The sequence below is a fragment of the Candida albicans genome, chromosome 5 (assembly GCF_000182965.3).
Source record: "Candida albicans SC5314 chromosome 5, complete sequence".
NCBI classification, from domain to species: domain Eukaryota; kingdom Fungi; phylum Ascomycota; class Pichiomycetes; order Serinales; family Debaryomycetaceae; genus Candida; species Candida albicans.
In genome coordinates this window covers 372,505-395,248 of record NC_032093.1, presented here as the reverse complement: position 1 = coordinate 395,248, position 22,744 = coordinate 372,505, and the positions used below count along the sequence as shown (strand labels likewise).

The 22,744-nt window shown below is 28.5% G+C and overlaps 9 protein-coding genes across 9 annotated transcripts, besides 1 other annotated feature; 6 read left to right on the top strand and 3 right to left on the bottom strand. All coding sequences in view use genetic code 12, as the record gives it.

Moving 5' to 3' along the window:
* Window positions 1-28: 28 nt before the first annotated feature.
* Window positions 29-689, top strand: MTLA2 (Mtla2p; the record flags this gene model as incomplete). The annotated part of the gene is made up of 2 exons (XM_019475415.1): window positions 29-298; window positions 354-689. The coding sequence occupies 2 exons, from the start codon at window positions 29-31 to the stop codon at window positions 687-689; spliced, it is 606 nt and encodes a 201-aa protein (XP_019330960.1).
* Window positions 690-793: 104 nt separating this feature from the next.
* Window positions 794-1,756, top strand: MTLA1 (Mtla1p; the record flags this gene model as incomplete). The annotated part of the gene is made up of 3 exons (XM_019475414.1): window positions 794-985; window positions 1,060-1,431; window positions 1,688-1,756. 3 exons carry the CDS (start codon window positions 794-796, stop codon window positions 1,754-1,756), a joined length of 633 nt encoding a protein of 210 aa, XP_019330959.1.
* Window positions 1,757-1,981: 225 nt separating this feature from the next.
* Window positions 1,982-4,543, bottom strand: CAALFM_C501730WA (uncharacterized protein; the record flags this gene model as incomplete). The annotated part of the gene is made up of 1 exon (XM_709525.2): window positions 1,982-4,543. A coding segment is annotated over one exon (2,562 nt), but the record flags the coding sequence as incomplete, so codon positions are not given.
* A 401-nt stretch (window positions 4,544-4,944) lies between these two features.
* RCY1 (Rcy1p) lies at window positions 4,945-7,500 on the top strand (the record flags this gene model as incomplete). Its single annotated transcript, XM_709526.2, has 1 exon — window positions 4,945-7,500. The coding sequence occupies one exon, from the start codon at window positions 4,945-4,947 to the stop codon at window positions 7,498-7,500; it is 2,556 nt and encodes an 851-aa protein (XP_714619.2).
* Window positions 7,501-7,753: 253 nt separating this feature from the next.
* On the top strand, window positions 7,754-9,970 carry CAALFM_C501710CA (uncharacterized protein; the record flags this gene model as incomplete). Its single annotated transcript, XM_709527.2, has 1 exon — window positions 7,754-9,970. The coding sequence occupies one exon, from the start codon at window positions 7,754-7,756 to the stop codon at window positions 9,968-9,970; it is 2,217 nt and encodes a 738-aa protein (XP_714620.2).
* Window positions 9,971-10,190: 220 nt separating this feature from the next.
* MRPL36 (mitochondrial 54S ribosomal protein bL31m) lies at window positions 10,191-10,823 on the bottom strand (the record flags this gene model as incomplete). Its single annotated transcript, XM_709528.1, has 1 exon — window positions 10,191-10,823. One exon carries the CDS (start codon window positions 10,821-10,823, stop codon window positions 10,191-10,193), a length of 633 nt encoding a protein of 210 aa, XP_714621.1.
* Window positions 10,824-11,123: 300 nt separating this feature from the next.
* On the top strand, window positions 11,124-12,773 carry CCT7 (chaperonin-containing T-complex subunit; the record flags this gene model as incomplete). The annotated part of the gene is made up of 1 exon (XM_709529.2): window positions 11,124-12,773. The coding sequence occupies one exon, from the start codon at window positions 11,124-11,126 to the stop codon at window positions 12,771-12,773; it is 1,650 nt and encodes a 549-aa protein (XP_714622.1).
* A 2,747-nt stretch (window positions 12,774-15,520) lies between these two features.
* CCN1 (Ccn1p) lies at window positions 15,521-17,602 on the top strand (the record flags this gene model as incomplete). Its single annotated transcript, XM_709530.2, has 1 exon — window positions 15,521-17,602. The coding sequence occupies one exon, from the start codon at window positions 15,521-15,523 to the stop codon at window positions 17,600-17,602; it is 2,082 nt and encodes a 693-aa protein (XP_714623.2).
* Window positions 17,603-18,146: 544 nt separating this feature from the next.
* DAL52 (Dal52p) lies at window positions 18,147-19,787 on the bottom strand (the record flags this gene model as incomplete). Its single annotated transcript, XM_709531.2, has 1 exon — window positions 18,147-19,787. The coding sequence occupies one exon, from the start codon at window positions 19,785-19,787 to the stop codon at window positions 18,147-18,149; it is 1,641 nt and encodes a 546-aa protein (XP_714624.2).
* A 2,392-nt stretch (window positions 19,788-22,179) lies between these two features.
* Window positions 22,180-22,744: part of a repeat region ((RB2-5a) Repeat sequence of about 6 kb, part of the Major Repeat Sequence (MRS) on Chromosome 5; MRS units are found on most chromosomes; only partial MRS sequences are present on chromosome 5 in Assembly 21 likely due to assembly error) that runs on past the window's edge.

The following is a 22,744-nucleotide window of genomic DNA, read 5'->3' as shown; positions in this document are numbered from 1 at the left end:
ATTAGTTTTTAAGACAAATACCAATAATATGCCATATACCTTTAATTTTCCAAAGCTGCAGTCAAGTTTCAAATATTCTATTAAAAGTCTTACTAATTCTCGGTCATTCCCAATGATATCCATCTATGTTACACCACAATCAACACCTAAGTTTATCAATAATCAGTCCATTGATAAAATGACAGTATTGAGTTCTTTCAGATCAAGAAACAGTTTCATTATTGCTAGAAGCATACTTTCCAAGCTATTAAGAAAAAATAAAGCTGATTTCAAGAAAGTGTCCAAGAGTGTATCTTTAGTATGTATAATAAAATTGATTGAAATCTTTGACAGAGTACTAACATAATATACAGCTTTGGGGTTCGGTTGACAATTCTTTCAAAAACTATTTCGAATACTTATCTATTTTAGAGTCGCAATGGCACGATAAAAAAAGCTCAAACCTCAATCCAATATCTTCTACTAGGACTACTAGTGAGCTCAACTATATCGAACTTTGTTCAAGTATTTACAATCAATCAAGAAAACATCCAAGATCTGTACAGGGTAACAAAGCAAAATTCAGATTATACAAAAACGTTTCAAAAAAGCTGAATAGGAAACCACGGAGATTAAAAAATGGTTTTAAGGTAAGTCGAAGCACTATAAACTGCAGTTATGGCATCTATACTGAGGACGTTTTTCAATAGTTTTTTTCTGCGTATTGTGATAAATAACTTTTTTTCCCTCTAAAAATATTGATTAGAGGCACAAAATAAAAATCACCTTCAACCTCCTCGTTTTTTCCAAAGCAATGAACTCAGAAATAGAAAGTAGCTTAACACTTTTAAAAAGTGTAGAGAAACTAGTTCAAGCAACATCAGTATATAAGAATGAAGACAACGAGGAAATATTCTTACAATTGAAGCGTGAGAGGCAGGAGAACAGCAACCTGCATGAAGAAACAGAAACCCTTTTTCACGAGTCTTTGGATAGATTAATGAAGGTATGTCACCGTGTTTAGCTAATATGATCTTGAATAAAAGAAAACGAATAATTCAAATTACTAACATTATCAAGCTATCTTCCATTGCTGGATCGAAAGTTCAGTACGAACTAAGCCTCAATAATTTGTATAACTTGTTGTTAAGGACTCGCAAGCAGGAAGAAGAAGAAGCTTTCATTTTTCCCACAGTAAGTACCGAAGAGTTTGCGTTGGAACAAATAACCTTTGAAGTAAGCGACCAGATGGATGATGATAAAGATAGCGAAGATGATATTTTAATAAAAGGGGAGGAAATAAAAAAGTCAAAAAAGAAACGACAAAGACTAGACAATTCTACTAAGGAATTTCTTGAAAAAGTATTCGAGAAGAACAAACAGCCTAATCGAAGAGAAAGGGAATTGATAGCAGAAAAACACGGTGTTAGCCTTTCCCAAATAAGAGTTTGGGTATGTATTATCAAACAGAATATTGCTAACTAATAGATCTATTCGTAACATGTCTTGGTGGGATTGATGATCACTTGATAGACATATATGATTACATACAAAATAATGAAACAATTTAACTGGAGGACAGAAGAACACAGATGGAATTATAAATTACAATAGATTTCTAATTAGTTGGCCCATAAATTAGACTGATGATAATGATAATGATGAAGACATACTAACCTTATCAATTTTTTTACAAATATAAATATAGTTTACTAATAAAAGAATGAGAAAGAAGGAACCCAAACTGAAAGCAAAATCAAGTTCAAATTCAACCTAGCCACAATAACTCCACTGGAAATAAGTGGTGGTAGTAGTAGTAATAGTAGTGGTATCTTTATTTATTTATTGAAAATGTGAAAGAAAGAAGAATGGTATATAGATGTATATACATTATAAACTATGAATGGGATTTATTTTTATGATGTTGAACAATTAATTTAATTGCTTGTTTCATTTTGGGATTTGATTGAATCAAATTTAATAATTGACTTTTATTGTTGATCTTAGTTGCGGTATTTAGTGAATTTATATTATTAGTAGTATTGTCATGTGTATTCTTGATTTTATTACCTTTGCTAGATTTAATAATTTCATTTATTAATTTAACACTTGCATTCATTGTAAGCTTATTATTGAAATTGTTTAATTTCAAATCCAGTAAGAATTTAATTAAAAATTCAAATTTTTCTTCTATTGAATTGAATTGTTTATTATCAATTATTCCTGATATAATTGCCGGAATGAATTTTGTCAAATTAATTGGTTTATTTCTCTTTTGTATTACCACGGGCAGGTTAGACAATAATTCCAATGATTTTTGATAGTCATTTAACACTATTGATTTAAATAACCAATATTCAATCCAATAAAGTACTTTAGGTTCACCAACATGTAATAAATCTTGATTGATTTGATCTAACAATGACTTTATATAATCAACACTATTTCTTCCCATTTTTCTATTAATAAATTGAAAAATATCATTTGTTAAACATTTGATCAAATAATTCTTAGCCTCAGTATCATTATGATAATAAAATTGTTGATTATCACTCATATATTTGCCTAATATAATTAACACTTGCAATAATTTATCAGGTGTCAATAATGATAATGTTTGAGCAAAAGATCTAATAGTCTGATGGAATTTATTCTTTTCTATTGTTGTTAAATTCCATTTAAATTGTAATGCAAATTGACTATTCTTGGTAGTGATAGTTTCATGATCATCAGTAGTACCACCACCATCAGATTGTTTGGGAACAGTCAATTGTATCAATCGATCAAAGATAATACATATCAATGTAGAATCTATACTACCATTTCCACGTAATAGTGAAGCACGATTGATTTCAAGTAATGCATTCCTAGATTTGATTTGTTTTGATTTTGTCAATTCAATTAATCTATTCAGCCCCATTGCTTTAGATTTATATAGATATAAATATTGATTAATTAAAACTCGAGTGAACTTATGTTCATGATAATTATATTTTAAAATCAAATTCTCAAGTTGCCAACAATTTAATTTATTAACAATGTCAATCGATTGAATAATAATGTTTAATCGAATTTTCTCATCAAATTTATCAAATAATCCATTACAATTTGTGGCATTTTCCAGAAAGGGGATTAAAATATTTAAACATTTAATGATTAATGATTCATTCAATAAATTCATATTTTGTTTATAAATAATTTGTAATCGCGGTGGGTCATTCAATAAATTCCGAGTCAATTCATTAATTATTATCTTGTTCTTTCTATTCTTCTTTTGTAAGGTATTTGGTACTATTGTTGTTGATGATGATTGATTGTATGCCAGATAAATAGTATATGGTTTGACTAAGTTACTCCTTAATATATACAAGATGTCCAATTCGTTTAGTTTCGTTTCCCTTTCAGTGAGAATGAATTTGCTTGCCTCTATAAATGGAACAATTTCATTTGGAGTTTTATTATCATTAACTTTGTTGTTGCCAGTATTATTAGGGACGAAATTTGTTGACGAATTGAAAAGTGGGAATATCAGACTTAGCCAACCAGGCTGGGAAGTAATATGCGGGAACTGTAATAAATAGTTTTGAATAATGCTTTTCTTGCTTGTAGTTGTCGATTCCTGTTGTTGCAAGATTAATTTCATTACTCGTTTAAGATATAATACATCAAGTTCAAATGTATTTTGGTTTTGATCTTGTTGACACTGTAAATAATATTTCTCTAACTCTTCCAAATTATAAATTTGATTCATATTCACGGATATCTGTATTATCTGTTCAATATTGAAATCAGGTTGGTAAATATATTCCATTGAATCGATGATCTGTTGAAGCATATTATTTTCATTTATATCTTGAGGTAAATTTATTATCAAGTCCAATAAACTAAATCTATAACTATCAGATTTATTTCTTAAACAATTATGAATTATTTCTAAGAATTCATCCAACTCATTCAAAGTATTATTATTATTGTTGCTATTGTTACAAGAATCTAAAAATAATTGCCAACATAAATGAAATTTCCTGTGATATAGTAATCGTTCAATGTATAGTTTCTTCAAAGATGTTTCTGACGATGATGCAGATGATAAAGACAACCCTGCTACACCTTCATAATAGTGTAAATATATTCTCGGATCAATTAATATTGGATCATATGATAGTATTGTAAATAGTTTATTTTCAAAATCAATTGATCGTTTCAATTCATTTGATAAATTTGGTATTCTTTCAATTAGCTCTTGTATTGGTTCATCAAGAAATCTTTCATTCTCTTTTATTAATAAATCACTTAAATACTGGGAAATTTTATGGGGGATAGAATATTCATTTGCAGGCATCGTCTTTGTAGTGGCAGTAGATGGTTGATTTGTTTGTTCAAAAAATGATTTAGATGTTGATAGTCGCTTTTGCTGGTAGAATAGTAGTTTATGAGTTTGGAATTTGGAAGTCGATATAAATGCAGACGGTATTAGCGATGATGATGATGTCTCTATTATTATAGGTAGCTTATTCGGTCGACTTCTATGTATTAGTAGTGATATATTTTGATATTTTAACATTCTAAATCAACTATAGTGTAAGCTATATCATTCCACTCTCTTTCCTAGTATGTCTCTCGGCCGTTCTTAAACAGTATATTAGTTTATACAAAGTTATCTTGTTTGGTTAAAGGATTGGAATAAAATTAGAATTTTTGGAGCCAAAAAAAATTTTCGGTTTTCGTTTTTGCGAGGGAGTTAAGTTCTGATTGACTATAGACAACCCACCATCAGTCATCAATCAACTATCACCATTGCGTTAAGATATTACTTTCTATCGGTACATGTGCTATAGACCATACAACTAATCCATCACCAACTAAGAGAGAAATTCCAGTTTTTGCTACCTTGACTATTTGGCTTGTTATTAAATCTAGTAAATGCGTTGATTGAAGTATATTGAAGTTAATTGAATTTGAAATATGGCACAAGTTATTTGGAATTCAGACATTGATGTTTACAATAAAGATGTTATACCAATCAATATAGCTAAAAATATTGCCAAATATTTACCGATTCAAGATTTATTATCATTTTCACAAGTTTCTAAGAATTGTCATTTAGCAGTTACTGATCCTAAATTATGGGTTTCAATGTTGAAAGGAATGGGGGTATGGCAAGAAGCTAAACAATTGACTAAACAAGATATAAAATCTAATCAAAAAAGTAATACCCCTGGGGGCTATCTAAACGATCCATTAACATGTATGGATTATATTTATCGATCTAATAAAAATGCTAAATATCAAGTGATTAAAATTTATAAATGTTTACATGAATTTTATAATGATTTGTTAATTCAACAGAATTATAATCGGTTAAAAATTTTTAAACGGTTCCAAACACCTCAAGATCAAGTTAAAATATTGAAAAATTTACAGAAATTTAACAAAATTGATTATATTGAATCGTCAAGAATTATTGCTAATGAAAAAATCATCCAATTATTTGAATTATTAGAAAATGCTTTATTACGTGAATTAGAAATTCATTTTGATATTGAAGATTATGAAAAGACAAAACAATTTGTGAATATTTTAATTGATTTAAATAACAACAACAACAATAATCAACAAATTTTAATTGATTTCTTCTTACAGAAAAGTATTTTTGATGAAAATATAGAATTATTTAATTTAGAGAATTATGATGAAACGAAATATTTCATAACCAAAGAAGGCACAGAATCGGAGGGCACAGAACCGGAGAAACTGATCAATAATGAGAACACCGATGAGTTGATAATTAATATTGCCAAAGTATTTAATCAACAAAGTCATATAATTGATTTGATATTCCCTCAATCAATACCAATGATGTATAAAGTTAGTGAAGAATTAATTTCCAATCAATTAAGTGAACTATTAATGTTATTAATTGAATCACTGAAAAAATTTGGATTGTACTCAGTTTTGGTACCCATGATTTACGAAAAATTAGCCATGAGTTTATTTATTGATAATTTAAACCCCTGTGAGAATGTTGGTGAAAGTTTCCACCAATTAATAATTGAATTAATCGATATGCTGTTTGAATCATTTGCCGCTGAATATATGAGAGAAGAAGTTGGTTCATTTAAAAGTAACACCAAAAGGAAATTACTTGATTGGGAACAAGTGATATCTAAAAGAGAACAAGAAACTTCACAAAAAATTCTTGATCGAGTTAAGATTGAAACCAAAAATGATTTTTTAACTAGTTTCAAAAATGTTTTCACAATAAATTCATCGAAAAGTAAACACAACCATGGTGGTACTAATAATTCACAATCTCAAGACAATGTACAAGAAGAGGTAGAAGTAGAAGCATATTCAGAAATTCAAGCCAAGGCGAAAATCTTGTCCGAAAATATTAAATCATTAGATAAAATATTCAATCCAGAATTGACAGTTGAAATTTTAAATGATTGTCGAATATCTATTCATCGGTTATTGAAATTTCAAAATTTTTCAATAGCATCAGTAAGACAAGATATTTTCCAATCGATTCAACATTGCTTTGTTGAATTAATTGAATTGATAAACCTGGATCATTTATTGCCTGGGTTTGATCGTGCTTTGACTTATTTACAAACATATAACCCTAAATCACCAACATATACCAAATCACATAATGAAAGTTTCGATCAACCATTGATTTTATTTTTCAATTTAATTAATATGGCCGATATTATTATACAAATGATTGATATTTTTTATAAACAAGAAATTTTAATTACTCAACAGAATGAAAATTCTATTTTAAATCCAAGTTTACAAAATAAGAAGAAATTAGAAGCAATAGTTGATAAATATGTTGCTGATGGATTAAATATAGGAATTGAAATTTTAGTAGATCAAGTGGAAACAATTTATCAACAAAATCTATCCGATAAAGATTATTACCCTGATTTTAACATTCAACAACAGAACTCACAACAACAACAACAACAACAACAACAAACAGATTCACAAACGATACCAAGTCCTGCATTGTCACAAACTAGTGACTTATCTAATTTTGGACCTACAGAAGCAGCAATTAAAGCAACGGAAGTATTAGAACAAAATATGAATTTATTAGTTGATAGTGCTGATAAATCAATTGTTGATGTATTCCAACAAGAAATTGCAGAAAGATTTTTCCAAATTATTGTTAAATCATTAAAATTGAAAACAATTTCCGTTATGGGGGCTACAAGATTAATTAGTGATTTGAATTTATATTTTAAATTTATTAATAATAATGTCAAATCCAATAAACGATTAGTGTTACCTTTATATCAAGCATTAATCAAGATTGGTAATATCTATTTAATTAGTGGTGATGATTCCAAATCAATTGGGAAATTAGTTAGTGATTTATCGAAATTTAATGGAATTTTCAGTCAAGAAGAAATTTATGAATTTGTTCAAAGAAGACAAGATTGGCCAATTATTAAAAAACATGTTGAAAAAGTTATGTATGGGTTTGGATTTGGTGATTGTACGATCATGTAAGAATGTGAAACAGGACTATATTAATGTATAGAATGCATAAAAGTTAACTATATTGTAATTGAATCATTAAAATATGGAAAGTAAGTTGATAACAAAGGTCGTGTGAGACAAGATGAGTTTTTTTTCTTGATCGAATTTTTTTTTTTTTTGTAAGGAGAAGCCCCCAAACAGTTGAAATCAATCAATTTCAAACTTCTTGGTGTATTAATTCAAATTCATTTCAACTGAAAGTTACTTGTATATATTATCATTTATGAATGGCTTATGCGTGTATGGAATTAGAGTTTCCATAAGGAGCACCTCAGCAGTGCAATTACTACGACGATCCGTTAGTAGAGGAAGATTAACCAATGCATCATCACCACTATATATGTCAAGACGTCATAATTCAACCAATCAACAACAGGCATTACTAGACCCACAAGATAGAATCAACTATATTAAACTGTTAAAACTGAGGAAAGAAGTTAGAAAATATTTAAATCGAATTTGTAAATCGAAAAATATCAATTTCATTAAAGAATCAATTGAATATCAAGGTGAATCAATACTACAAAGAATTCCTAAAGATTTTTTATATCAAGATATATGTAATTTAATACTTGAAGGTGACTCGAAAACGTTGGATAGAATAAGTTTAAAGAATATAATTAATCATGTCACTGTGGATGTGGGACCAACAGAAGGAAGAGATAAGAGTAATACCTCTTCATCTTCTATTGTTGAATATATTGATGAGTTTTTATTAATATTGATAAACGAAGGAGAATACTTGAAAGCCACTAAATATATGATTCAATTTATTCGAAAATTTAAAGATCAATTCAAAGTACCAATTATACAATATGAGACATTTCAATATTTACTTAAGCTGATTGAATTGAATAGTAGTGTTGATGAATTAACTCCAATTAATTATGGATTATTACAACTTTGTGTCAATCATTATCAAGGGATTAAAGATTTTGAATATGATGAAATGTTATTACTTTTCAGAATTTTCACTAAAAATGTTATTCATGGGAATTATTTTAGTAATTATTATTATGATTGGTTATTGATCAGAAATCAGAAATTATTGAATTTTACAACTAATAAAAAATATGTGAAACAATATTTCCAAATTCTATGTCAAATGTTGCAAACAAATCTTGTTAATTTGAATGCTAATCGATGTTTCAAAATTTGGGAAGATAATCAAGAATTTATAATTGTTAATATTAGTGAAAATGAAAATGATATCGATGAAAAACTTTTAAATGAATTTCTAGATATAATGACAGATATATTTAAACTTTGGACAGATGAAAATCAACCAATTTTTAAGCCTGACATTGCCATAATACTTGAAAAATTGACCAAAATTGATAGAATTAGCAATAAAGATAAATTTATAAATTTTAAATTAGAGTTTTATGGAACGATATTTAGAAATAACACAAGTTTTGAAAGAATAATTACTAATCAATTGAATACACCCAAACCTAGTGGTAAAGATCTGGATGGTATAATTATCAATAAGAAATTTATAAATCGAAGTAATTTAAGTCATTTATTTGTTGGATTTTTAAATTTAAATGATGAAACCAATTCTAATAAAATTTTAGAAACTATTCATAAACAAAACAATACTACCAACAACACCAATAATACTAGTAATTCATTTTTAAATCAATATGAACTTAATGGTATTATTAAAAAATTATTGACCAATCATAATGATATAATTAAATCATTACAAATAATTGAAAATTTATCCTGGAATCATTGTAAATGGAGTTATTTTGAAATATTTAAATATATTTTAATTGAAGCTAGAAGTCATCAAAAGCAAGATGTGGAAACATTTTTAAAAGATTTCCAATTAAGAATTATTGAAAATTTTAAAGATGAAATTTTTTTCGAAGAATTGACAATACTTATATTGAAACATATAGCAATTATGGATCTTCGAGATGGTATTAGATTATATAATAAGATTTTGAAATTATCCAACAATACTAATGTTATTGCCACCACCACCACCACCACTAATAAAAATAGGAGATCACCACAATCATTTACCAACTCCAACACCATTGCCACTAAGGGGAATTTAAACACCAATGATTTATCATTATTTGAATATTTAAATATTGATGAAATATTTGATAGATATACTTTAAAATCAACTGATAAAAGATTGAGGAAACTTTTAATACCTAATGAAAGAATTAAATATTTACCTGATTGGTTAATTGATAAAAATTATTTGAAATTAATAAACAAAACTAGTATGATCAAAATTTGTCACCATTTATTAATTCAATCAGTTGTTGAAAAAGATTATTATTGTATAATTTGGTTATTTGATGAAATGAGGAAATTTGGTTGGAGTGTTGAAGATATTTTGTGGGTATGTGAATCTTATGATTCAGAAGATTTTTTGAAAGAGATAATCAATGAGAAAGTCTTATCAAGTATAAAATGATTATAATAAGATATAATAGAGCATGCATGTATATATATATATATATATAAAATAAGAGTATAGAATAAACTCCCTCTTCCCCATATATCACACGTAGCAGTGGGTTGGAATCCAAGACTAGACATTTTTGGTTGATTAAATTTACAATTATTTTATTAAATGCAATATATACAAGATAAATGGAAACTACTACCCTTTAGTTATGATCAAGTAAACTTTTCTATTTGAATCTCTTTTTATCAGCTTTTTTATCATATAATTTCCCACCACCAACAACTTCTTCAGCATTTTCTCCCATTAATTCAAATAATTCTTCATCTCTAGCTTTTTGTAATTCTAATTGTTTACGTCTAATAGCTTCTTCATCAACTTCACCTTCACCTTCAACTTTCTTCTCTTCTTTACCTTCTTTACCTTCTTTAGATTGTTTTCCTACCTCCTCTTCTTCTTCTTCGAATGAATTGGCAAATTTCTGTTTAAATTTATTGATTTTACCTTTAGCTTGTAAATCACCACCAAGACCACCAATTCCACCATTTCTTAAATCATTATTATTAGGATTCCACATTAAATTATTTCTTTGATCATTAATCATTCTAATTTCATCTTTAGGTGCTTGTGAATATCGTTTAATTACACTGCCATCACTCATTTCAACCAAAGTTTCAAATTGATAGAAAATTGCCGGTCTAGCTTTCCCTTGAACAATACGTTTCATAACACGACGATTTGATAAATTGACATCACCATAAGGGGAAGTTGAATTGGATGTGGGAGAAGCAGACGTTGCTTTAGACCTGGTAGATATAGATACCGGAAATGGTTTTAATGATATTATTCTTCTAGTCAACATAATAACTTCTATTAATCAAAAGAATAGATATACTACTATTATATGATGATGATAAGTATAATCCTTTCAGTGAACTCCTTGGAGGCAGATTGAATGAAAAAAAAAAAAAAAAATTTTTCTTAGTTAAGTTTATATGTGGTCGTGCAACTCAGCCCAAAATCACCAAATTTGAGAAATTTTTTTTTTCTTTTTTTCACGATTTCTTCTTTGATGTTCTATTTCTGAATTAATCACCAATTCATTTACTCTTCTTCTTCTTCTTGATTAATCAAATCTTATTAATAACAACAACTTTCAGTTATGGCATTTTCTAATCAAACACCAACAATTGTTGTTTTAAAAGAGGGGACAGATTCATCTCAAGGACGAGGTCAAATTTTAACCAACATTAATGCTTGTTTAGCCATTCAAGACACTTTAAAACCAACATTAGGACCATTTGGATCCGATATTTTAATAGTTGATAGTAATGGGAAACCTACTATATCTAATGATGGGGCCACCATATTAAAATTATTAGATATTGTTCATCCTGCAGCACAAATGTTAGTTGATATTTCTCGATCTCAAGATTGTGAAGTTGGTGATGGGACAACATCGGTGACTATTATAGCTGGAGAATTATTAAAAGAAGCGAAAAATTTTATTGAAGATGGAATCAATCCTCATTTGATTATTAAAGGTTATAGAAAGGCATGTCAATTAAGTATTGAAAAAATCGAATCATTATCAATTGATGTATTGGAAAATAATACTGATAGTGGCAATTTCCGTGATTTATTGGAAAAATGTGCTACTACTGCCATGTCATCAAAATTAATTAAAACTAATTCTAAATTTTTCACAAAAATGGTAGTTGATGCCGTATTAACTTTAGATCGTAATGATTTGAATGAAAATTTAATTGGGATTAAAAAAGTTCCAGGTGGTTCATTAGAAGATTCATTATTTATTGATGGTGTAGCATTTAAGAAAACTTTTTCATATGCAGGATTTGAACAACAACCAAAATCATTCAGTAACCCCAAAATATTATGTCTTAATGTTGAATTAGAATTAAAAGCTGAAAAAGATAATGCTGAAATTAGAATTGATCAAGTTAATCAATATCAACAAATTGTTGATGCCGAATGGAAAATCATTTTCGATAAATTAGAATCAATTTATCAAACTGGAGCACAAATTGTTTTATCAAAATTACCTATTGGTGATTTAGCTACTCAATATTTTGCTGATCGTAATATATTTTGTGCTGGTAGAGTTAGTGATGATGATATGAATCGCGTGATTCAAGCTGTTGGTGGTGATATTCAATCGAGTTGTTCTAATTTACTTAAAGATGGGAAATTAGGTCAATGTGAAAGTTTTGAAGAAATTCAAATTGGTAATGAACGATTTAATATTTTTAAAGGTTGTCCACAAACTAAAACTTGTACATTAATATTAAGAGGTGGAGCAGAACAAGTGATTGCTGAAGTAGAACGTTCATTACACGATGCCATTATGATTGTTAAACGATCAATTACTCATAAAAAAATTGTTGCTGGTGGTGGTGCCATTGAAATGGAATTATCGAAATATTTACGTGATTATAGTAGACAAATTCATGGGAAACAACAATTAATTATTGCTGCTTTTGCTAAAGCTTTAGAAGTGATTCCAAGACAATTGTGTGAAAATGCAGGGTTTGATAGTATTGAATTATTAAATCGTTTAAGAAGTTATCATGCTAAAGGTGAAACTTGGTATGGTATTGATTTCCAATTGGAAAATATTGGCGATAATTTCAAAAGTTTCATTTGGGAACCTGCATTAGTTAAAATCAATGCCTTAAGTTCTGCTACTGAAGCTGCTACATTGTTGTTATCAGTTGATGAAACCATTAGAAATGATGAACAAGAACAAGCACAACCTCAAGGTGCACCAGGTAGAGGTAGAGGTGCATACTAATAGAAGGAGTAGTACTTTGTGATTATAGATTTACGAGTAGCAGTAGTATATTATATACCAATTGAAGAATTATAATAAACCAAATCCTACACTTAGTAAGAACCACGTTATAGTTGTAAAGATTAAACCATAAAAAGTAGAACTGATGGTTTGTAGTTCCAAAAGTCTAAATATAATGAATTCAACGAAAAGAAACTTCATGAATTAAAGATTATCAAATAACTCCTTTTCCGTCTCCTTTTCGGTAAGCCGTTTGATATCTATATATACATAGATAAATCTATCTTCAATAAACGCGTTATGTGCAGCCTTCTTCTACGCTTGTGTCGCGGATTATGGTGGTTTTGAACTTTGCGGATTTGCGCGTGTGTACCATTTTCAATGTTACATAATAATAATAATGAATTAAAATTAATTAATGAATCTGTGTCATGATATATTGAAAGGATGGAAGGAGGGAAGGAGGGAGTTACAAGCGAATTATACATTTTGTGCTTGCATTAGAAGGAGACAATTATCACGATTTGTATAAATTATTTTTCAATATTTTGATCCCCTTCTAATATTTATAGTATAGACTTGCAAGCAGTAAGAAGAAGCTTTTATATAAGATATACAATTTTACTGACTAGTTAACACTGAACATGGTGTATGTCTATTGGGTGGTTTAAATAACAAATTTCAAGATTCACACGTAATAACATATTTAAAATACCAACAATGATTACTGGTTATAAGCTTAAATTTCCTTCTTCCTCTTCTTGTCGGATAAAGCATTATTAGTATTCTGTATTTATTCATTTGTGATATATCATCATTTATCATCAGATATTTATACTTTACTTCGTCTCGTCCCAGCTTTTCTTGTTCGTTTACCCCTGTAATATTATTTTTTTCTTATATTATGGGAACGCGTTACGCCACGATCTTTGTTCATCATCTTTCTTCTTCTTTCTACGTTATTCTTTGTTATGTGTCTCTATTATTAATATGAAACAAAATAATCGAATACAATAGAAAACGATAGTGACATTTAAACGAACCAGCGACAAGTAAAAACAAATCAAAACTCTAATTGCTACAAGAAATTAGGTTTATAGTATTGATACATTAGTCTATTAAGATGTAGGAATGAAAATCTGAAATATGTTACTTGTTATAATTACAATGTTAAGTCTATGGAGTGTTTGTAGATATCAATTGAGAGAAGCATGAGAGATGAAACATGAAAGGATGATAATTACAACAGCAATCTCAATGTGGGAGAGAGAGGATCATATTAATGTTTCAAGGTTATTTTAATTGATTTGCAGCAACAAAGGCAAAATGTGAAGCAAAAAACTTGAATGCAATCTAGAAGATTCTTTCCCCCCACCAGCTTAAAACATTTAAGGCGTTACAAATTAAGTAGAATGAAGGAGTGAAAACACTACTGTGATATTTGAAATTTGTATACCTCAGTTCAAAGCGAAAAAGATCTACGTGTTTATATACATATAAAAGTACAATAAATTATAGTCTATTCACTAAATACTGAGAATGTTAGTAGATGTAAAAGACAATGTAAAAAGTGGGATTAACAAAACTTTTCTAATATTGGTGGTATTGATGGTAGTAGAGGTTGCTGTTGTTGATAATCTTTAATACACGGAATTGGATGGATGGATGGATCGGGGGGACAGAATTTGTTTCACAAAAATGCACGAGATTTTTTTACTTCTTCCAAAAGGAGGAGGAGAAGAACGACAAAGAGTTCTTATATGTTTCTTGTTTTGTGTAGCTTATATTTTTTTGCACTTCCCCTTTGCAATGGGCACGTCAAAACAAACCCCAATTCAAGTAGGCAGGAGGAAAAGGAAGAAAAGTGGCGGTAGCAGGAATGTTATGGTTCTGGTTCTGGCGCTGATAGCAATCATCAAAAAGTGGAATGGGGCATGGCATGAGAAGAAAAACAAACAAAAAAAATAGAACAGGGACTAACGCGCGTTGTTGCTGTTGTTGTTGTTGTGCGCGCCTTAACAATTAAAACACCAGAAAAAAAAACAAAAATGAGACAACAGTTAACTCTAATAACAATTAATATAGAAAGGGGAAAAAAAAAAAAGAATATAAAGGGAAAGGGTTGCAAAAATAAATGTCGCGAGCCTTTTTCTATTCCTTCTCTGTCCGTTATTTTTTTTTTGTCGTCTTAATCATTAGTAGTAGTGAGAGACATTTTTTTTGGTGTTGTAAAAAAAAAATACGCGAAAATCTTCTTTTTCTTTTTTTACAACCAAAGAAACTGTAAAAAAAAAAAAAAGGAAAAGTAAACAAACCTTCACTTCTTCTTCTCCTCCCCCCTTTCAAATAAAAAACTGTTTAGACGACATTTTTTTTTTTTTTCTTCAAGTATTTCACACATAACATATATATACACACACACACACATAGTCAGATTGTCAGTCTTTTAACTAATTATCAATTATCATATATAATATATTCAACTTGTCAACCAACCTTTTCTTCTTCTTTACTTTCAAAATTTTTTTATATTTGGTTGCCATTTTCATTCATTTTCATTCATTTTCCAACTTTTATCTTATAGTTCAACACCTTCATTCATTCGCTTTGATTTCTTTATTTATAATACCTTCCCATCCTCATACCATTCCTTTTTAGTTTGATTTTCAATTTCCATTTTTGCATATATTAATTACTATTACTCAGTCCATTCGCTTTAAATCTATACATATATCCTAAATCTTATCATGACATCTTTACAACAACAAAGAGTCAAATATGGTCCTCCACATCATATTAAACGTCGACCATACCATCCAATACTTGAATCATTGGAATTTCAAACCAATCAACATTTAATTCAAGAATATTCTTTAGATATTGTCAATACTTTATCTCAATTGGAATCACTTACATTAGTTAATCCTGCCATGATTGATTTACAACCAGAAATTCAATGGTTTATGCGTCCATTTTTATTAGATTTTTTAATTGAATTGCATTCTTCATTTAAATTACAACCAACAACATTATTTTTATGTCTTAATATTATTGATAGATATTGTGCTAAAAGAATTGTTTTCAAACGTCATTATCAATTAGTTGGTTGTACAGCATTATGGATTGCTAGTAAATATGAAGATAAAAAACTGCGTGTACCCACATTAAAAGAATTAACAATAATGTGTCGTAATGCTTATGATGAAGAAATGTTTGTTCAAATGGAAATGCATATATTAAGTACTTTAGATTGGTCAATTGGTCATCCAACTTTAGAAGATTGTCTACAATTAGCCATTGATCTGAATAATTTATCTAACAACACCACCAATGATATTGAAAACAAAAGTGTACGTCCTAATCGGAAATCAAGTATATCATCAGCTGTAACTGCTGTTGCTAGGTTTCTTTGTGAATTATCTTTATATGATAAATATTTTTTATCAGTTCCACCATCATTAATTGCTATTACAGCTAATTTATTAAGTTGTTCAATGTTACAAATTCCTCATGCTTCAATAACTTTGAAAAATTTAATTGAACAAGAAATCATTAATCCTCAACAAAAGAAACAAAAGAAAGCTCTCTCCTCTAATTCATCGAGAACAACTACTGCCAGTTATACTCATCAAAATCAACTGGATGTAAGGCATTCCAGTTTTGATGAAGATATAGATTTAGATAGTGGGGATGAAGAGGACGATGATGAAGATTATATTGATGAATTTTATGAAACTAATAATTATGATGATACTAATGCAACTACTTTTGATGAAAGTATAAGTAAATCCACTACCGTTAATGATGAGAACCAACCACCACAAATTCATACTCCATTTTTAAGTGGATTAGATGAAGATTCAATATTATCAATTAAAAAAATATGTTTAATGTTGATCATTCAATTAAGTAAAGTTACTGAAGTATTATCAAAGAAATATGAAAATTTAGGTGTGATTCAAGTTATTAATAATTTCCATTCTAATTACAAATTTATAATTCAATCAATTTATGAAAATCAAGAATTATTACTCAATACAATAAATGATTCCACTAACAACAATGAAATTGATTATAAATTGATTCAATCGAGTGAAATATTATTACAATTTCCTAAATTTGATGAATATCTTACTGAAGATGAAGATGAAAATGTTTCCACTGACGATGAAGCAAATAGCCAACCTCAAGGTTATGATGGTAGTGGCAGTGATGGGAATAATCAATTATTTACTCCCAAATCACCTAATGCCTTTTCATCAAATTCGTCATTAACATTAAATAATCATCCTCAATCAATGGTTCCGGTAACCCCACCTTCAGCAACTTCACAATATTCATTATTTTCTAATAAAAATAATCGAACTCATGAATCTACTAGTGGATTAAATTCTACTTGTAATACTCCTACTCATATATCAATAAGTTCATTTGCTCCACCTCAACCACCACCAGGCTCAATATTAAAACCAAAACTAACATCGATTAACAGTACTAACAGTTTGAAGATTAAAAAATTAACTAGCAATAGTAATTCTAGTAATATCAATATCCATCATGGTCATCACAACACTAAACAAGAAAAAAGATATAGTCATATTAGTATTGGTAGTAATAGTAGTAGCAAATATGATGGGTTTTCTCCAATTAAGTCAATATCAACTAATGGATCATTAATTACTAATAATGGATCATTAATTACTAATAATGGATCATTTACAAACATTGTTAATAATACCAATTCTTCATCCCCATTAATGAATCAACAACAACAACAACAAGTGACCCAATCATCATTATATCAACATCATCATCAATATCATCAATAAAGTTATGATGGTGTTATTTCTAGCTATACATTTTGTCCTGTTTAATTTATATTGACGTTGACGTTAATATAAATCAGAAAACACAATTTTTTTTAACCATACACTTTTAATTTATAATGCTTTGTTTGTTTGTTTATTTGCTTGATTTGATTAATTTGATAATTCCTAATTGCTAATGAGAAGAGATATTACATTTTTTTTAATTTTACGTTGATTTGATGAAATTTTTTTATTTATTACTGTTTGCTGGTGGATACAGATATTGATTCCATCTTTTTTTTTATCTTCATTTATCGTACCTACACATATATATACAATTCATAATATCCAAAATTTAGATGAAATGTGCCATATATATTTGTAGATGTGATTGAATTATGAAGTATTGATGTCTTTGTAAAGTTTTTTAACTTCTTCTTACGCTCATCTGCTTTGACACCTTTAGAGAAGTTATAGAATTACAGAACCTAGGTAATCATTCGAATATCAATTTCATATATATAGTTATAAACTTTTTATACAACAACATAACTCATCATCTCATCTAGAGACTATATCTAAAATTCAAATTTTCTTTATCAGTCAAATCAGCAAATTCATAATTTTCAATATGATTCATTAAATCAGCATCTTCACTATTACGTGCTTTAATATCTCTTGATTTATTATCCCAGTAATAAGATAAATAAATCAATACCAAAGTAATAAATGAAACACAAGAACAAATGACAATGGCAATTTTAGCACCAACATAATTTGGAGCTTGAGATTCAATAAAAGTTTGTGGACCAACAAGATTACCAACACAATAAGCAATTAAAAACATGGCATTAGCGGTGATTTTTTTAGTATGACCAGCAACATTTGAAGAAACACAAGATATACAACAAATGAAACCTACGGGACCCACAGCACTAATATAAAGACCAGCTAATCTTGCTTTATCATTTTTAGCAAATGTAAATAAACAATTACATATAATAACAACAATTTGTGATATCATCCCCATAATTAATCTTGATGAAGTGAATTTCCCACAATAAGCAAGGATAATACATCCAACAACAGCAATTGCACCAGGTGGCATTTGCATTAATAATGATTCAGTTAAATTATAACCAAAATCTCCATTTAATAAAATTGCCAGAAAACTAGTTAACCCCCCATTAGGTAAATTACTAGAAATTGAATAAATTATAAATAACCAAGTTCTATGATCCATAACTGCTTCAATAAATTGATGCTTTTTGAAATGAGTATTACCAAAACCTTGTTGATTAGTTCTAATTCTTTCAACCACCATTCTTTTCTCTTTATCATTTAAAAACCATGCCTTGGTGGGAGTATCAGGAATATGAACCATTATAATCATCCCAACAAATATTGTTAAACAACCGGTGACGATGAAAATCAATTTCCAAGCATCAATACTATAATTGATTTGATTTTGATATAATCCATAAGCAATAGCCAGACCAATAATATTACCCATTCCATTAGATCCAAACCAAAATGCCGTTCTTAAAAATTGTTCCTCTTTTTTATACCATTGTGATGTTATAATCGTGAATGCTGGTGTCACTGCCAGTTCTAACATTCCTAATAAAGTTCTTAATGTAATAAATCCACCATATTGATTAGGTACAGAATGTAAACATAATATAACCCCCCATAAAATAATGAAAACTGATACTGTTTTAGTCACAGGGAATCGTTGTAATAACATTGATGCTGGGAATTCAAATACAAGATATCCTAAATAAAATGATGTCCCCGTCCAACTATACATATCCCCTACCATTTTTAATTCTTGACGTAATCCTAAAATGGAAGCATAACTAGTGGTCATTTTATCCATGAATTGGAAACAATATAATAAACACATAATGGGGATTAAATATAAATCAATTTTTAATAATAATTTCTTCCATTCAGTTGAAGATATATCATCAAAGTTAATTGGCGGTTCATTATCATTTGATAATACTGCTTCCATGGCTTGATCAACATCATTGGTAATATTGATTTTTTTACCATCAGAAGATGTGATTGTGGTTATAACGTGATGATTCTTAGGGTTCTTACCATCTTCAATATCTTCTTTAGTAAAAGAAATTATTGGTTTAATGTCATTGTTGGTAGCATCAATGTCTTGATATTTTTCTAAATCGTCTTGTTGTTTCATCTTTTGTCAATTAGTAAAAGATGCTTTAATAATATCTGAAAACAAAAATTTTGAAAATAGAAATCATTTTAAATAAAAGGATATTTCATTGGATTTATATATTGATTGAGTTAGATTGGAAAATTTTTTGTTTATTGTGGGGGTGATGGTGGTGCTGGTGGTGGTGGTGGACGGAATTGTTTTTGTTCAATCATAAATTTTTCATGTTTCAGCTAATTAGAGAAATGGCACAAAATTAATCAATTCCAACTACAATTGATTAAATTAAATAAATTGATACTCAACTCTAACAATTTTTCTTTATTGGCTGAATAGATAGTAGTTTTTTTTTTAGATAATTAAGGAGATTTTCCATTATATCTATTAATCAAAATGTTGATTTTGATTCACTTTCTTCCAAGGCAAACTATACAATTTGATAGTATTCTTATACACACGATTTAATAAGAAATCATTACCCCCCTAATCCATTTATTATAATTAATTGGCTTTTATTCAACGTTTTTTTATTACTATTATTCAACTTTTGCTAGTTTAACAAATCCGATGAGGGGAAGAAAGGATATTTTGTTTGCACGGATTTATTACATTTACTAAAATTTAATAAAATAATAAGATTAAAAATTAAAAAATCTTTTCCAAGAATTTTAACACCCCCCCTCTTTGGTTTCTTGTTCTTTTCTTTTATCTCTATTGGGCTAAAAAACAAAGAAGCGAATCCGTTATCTAAGAGGCAAATTGAATAAGGCTGTGTATGTATGTATGTATGTATGTATGTGTGGGGGCGATGAAGTAGAGAAGGAGGAGTTATTTTAGTTCGAACGGATTTAGAAAAATCAGTCTTTTTTTTTCCATTTTTTCATAATTTTTGATAAGGAAGAGACGAGAAAAAAGATTTTTTAATAAATGCGCTTTTGTGTAAACTTGTTTTTTCTTAACATCATCATCAACCAATGATAATGCATCTACATGTAGTATTTTATGAGGAATTTTAATTCCGGTCACTTCTTATCTATATTTGTTCAATTATTAACTATTCAAAGATATGAAAAGAAACAAGATTGTTTAGAATCAATTTTAATAGATAAAATGATTGCCGAGATAGATAAAAAGACTTCGTTGGTTTAATAAAAACAAACTATTACTTTGATAAGTTAGTCTTCAGGTAGCCAATTAGATCTACAAAAAAAAAAAAGAAATAAAAAAAATGGATAAAACGCCGAACAGTCAGAAATCTTTCTTTATACTCTCCTCCCTCCTCCCCCATTCCCATTCATCACAACTAATTGTACCATCATCTTGATTTAGTTTTTAGTAATTCTTTATATTTCTCATGGAAGATTTCATTAAAGTTGTATAGTAGTCAACCTTGAAAAAATTTTAGAATATAAGTCCTTCCTAATAAAAAAAATTTATCACTTCTTAAGCATAACTTACCAAGAATTCTACATATTAGTGAACTCAGAGTTAACGGAAACTAAAATGAGATTAATTTTATTAGATAATTTTTGTTGAACATGTCTATTATTTCTTTAATCGTACAGCCCATCCAGCTCAACAGATAAATGAAATCAAACGATAGATCTTTATTTCAATATAATAATTGTAAGGAGATAACAATATAGATTAATCGTTATCTATTGGAAAATTTTTCTTAAACAAATACAAGAATACAACATAGTATATTCATTTTTCGTCCTTGATTATAACGACTAATATTTGTGATTAATGTTGGTGATATTCCAATGATTGGCATTTGTCCTACTTTACACGACAGGCGTTTCCATAAATCCAAATCGCGTGTCGTAAAATGAACACAAATCAATAGCTTGGTCTAAATGGAATAAGAAACGTAAAATATTTTATGTAGTTATCTACATTTTAATTATAGGAAATTAAAAGTTTATGCTACTGAATAAGTTTCAGCCGTAGAGATTAGATCTAAAGCCTATTGTCAAAATATACAAGAAACAGCAAATTCACGAACTCACCAAACAAAAAAAAAGTTTATAAATCTACGTTGTCTACATTAGTTCAGATTAGGCATTATCATCATTGAGGTTAAAACATGATAATTTATGATAATTTATGATAATTTTTTGACTTCATGGGCTAACGACTTTGATTTAAGTTAATATTGTCAAACGTTTTCCATTTGAGTCGATGGACACGACTCAATGACAAATTACAAAAAAAAAAAGTTTTGCAACCAACTTCAGTTAGCTCCACTAAATAATTCTTTATATTTGTGACAAGATTTACAAAAGTATATAAACTCTTCTTGGCGTCCAAATTTTTTTTCCAACTTTTTACCACTTTTTTTTTTAATTCACAATCAACTTTCATAATCCATTTCATTCATTAAGGAACCAGAAATCTTATCTCTCTCTAATGGAAGCTTGTTGGAGCATCATTATGCGATTGAAAAAACAAATCAACAATATAAAAATATAAATAATAGATTAAAAAATACAAAGAAAGAACGCATAATAGAGTTATTGTTATATAAAATAAGACTCCTCAAGCGGTTAACAAAATCATCATCATCGGGTAACAAATTGGATAACCTGGGCGCTATTCACTACTACTGTTTGGAAAGTTATTGGAGCACAATTATGCTGAAAAGAAACAAATCAACAATATAAAAATATAAATAATAGATTAAAAAATACAAAAAAAAGACGCATAATAAAGTTATTGGTATAAAAGATAAGTCTCCTTGAACTGCTTTCACAAACATTTCCAGCCACAGCTGATCCTAGGCATGCAAGGTGAAACTGTCGATTGGATATTTATTGGAGCATCATTATGAGGAAAAGAAACCAAATAAATAATCAAAAAATGAAAATAAAAATTATAAAAAAATAAAAAAAAGACTCATAATAAAGTTGCTGTTATAAATTATAAGACTCCAAAAGCGGTTTTCCAAATCAATGTCCATTCAGAAAGTAGATGAA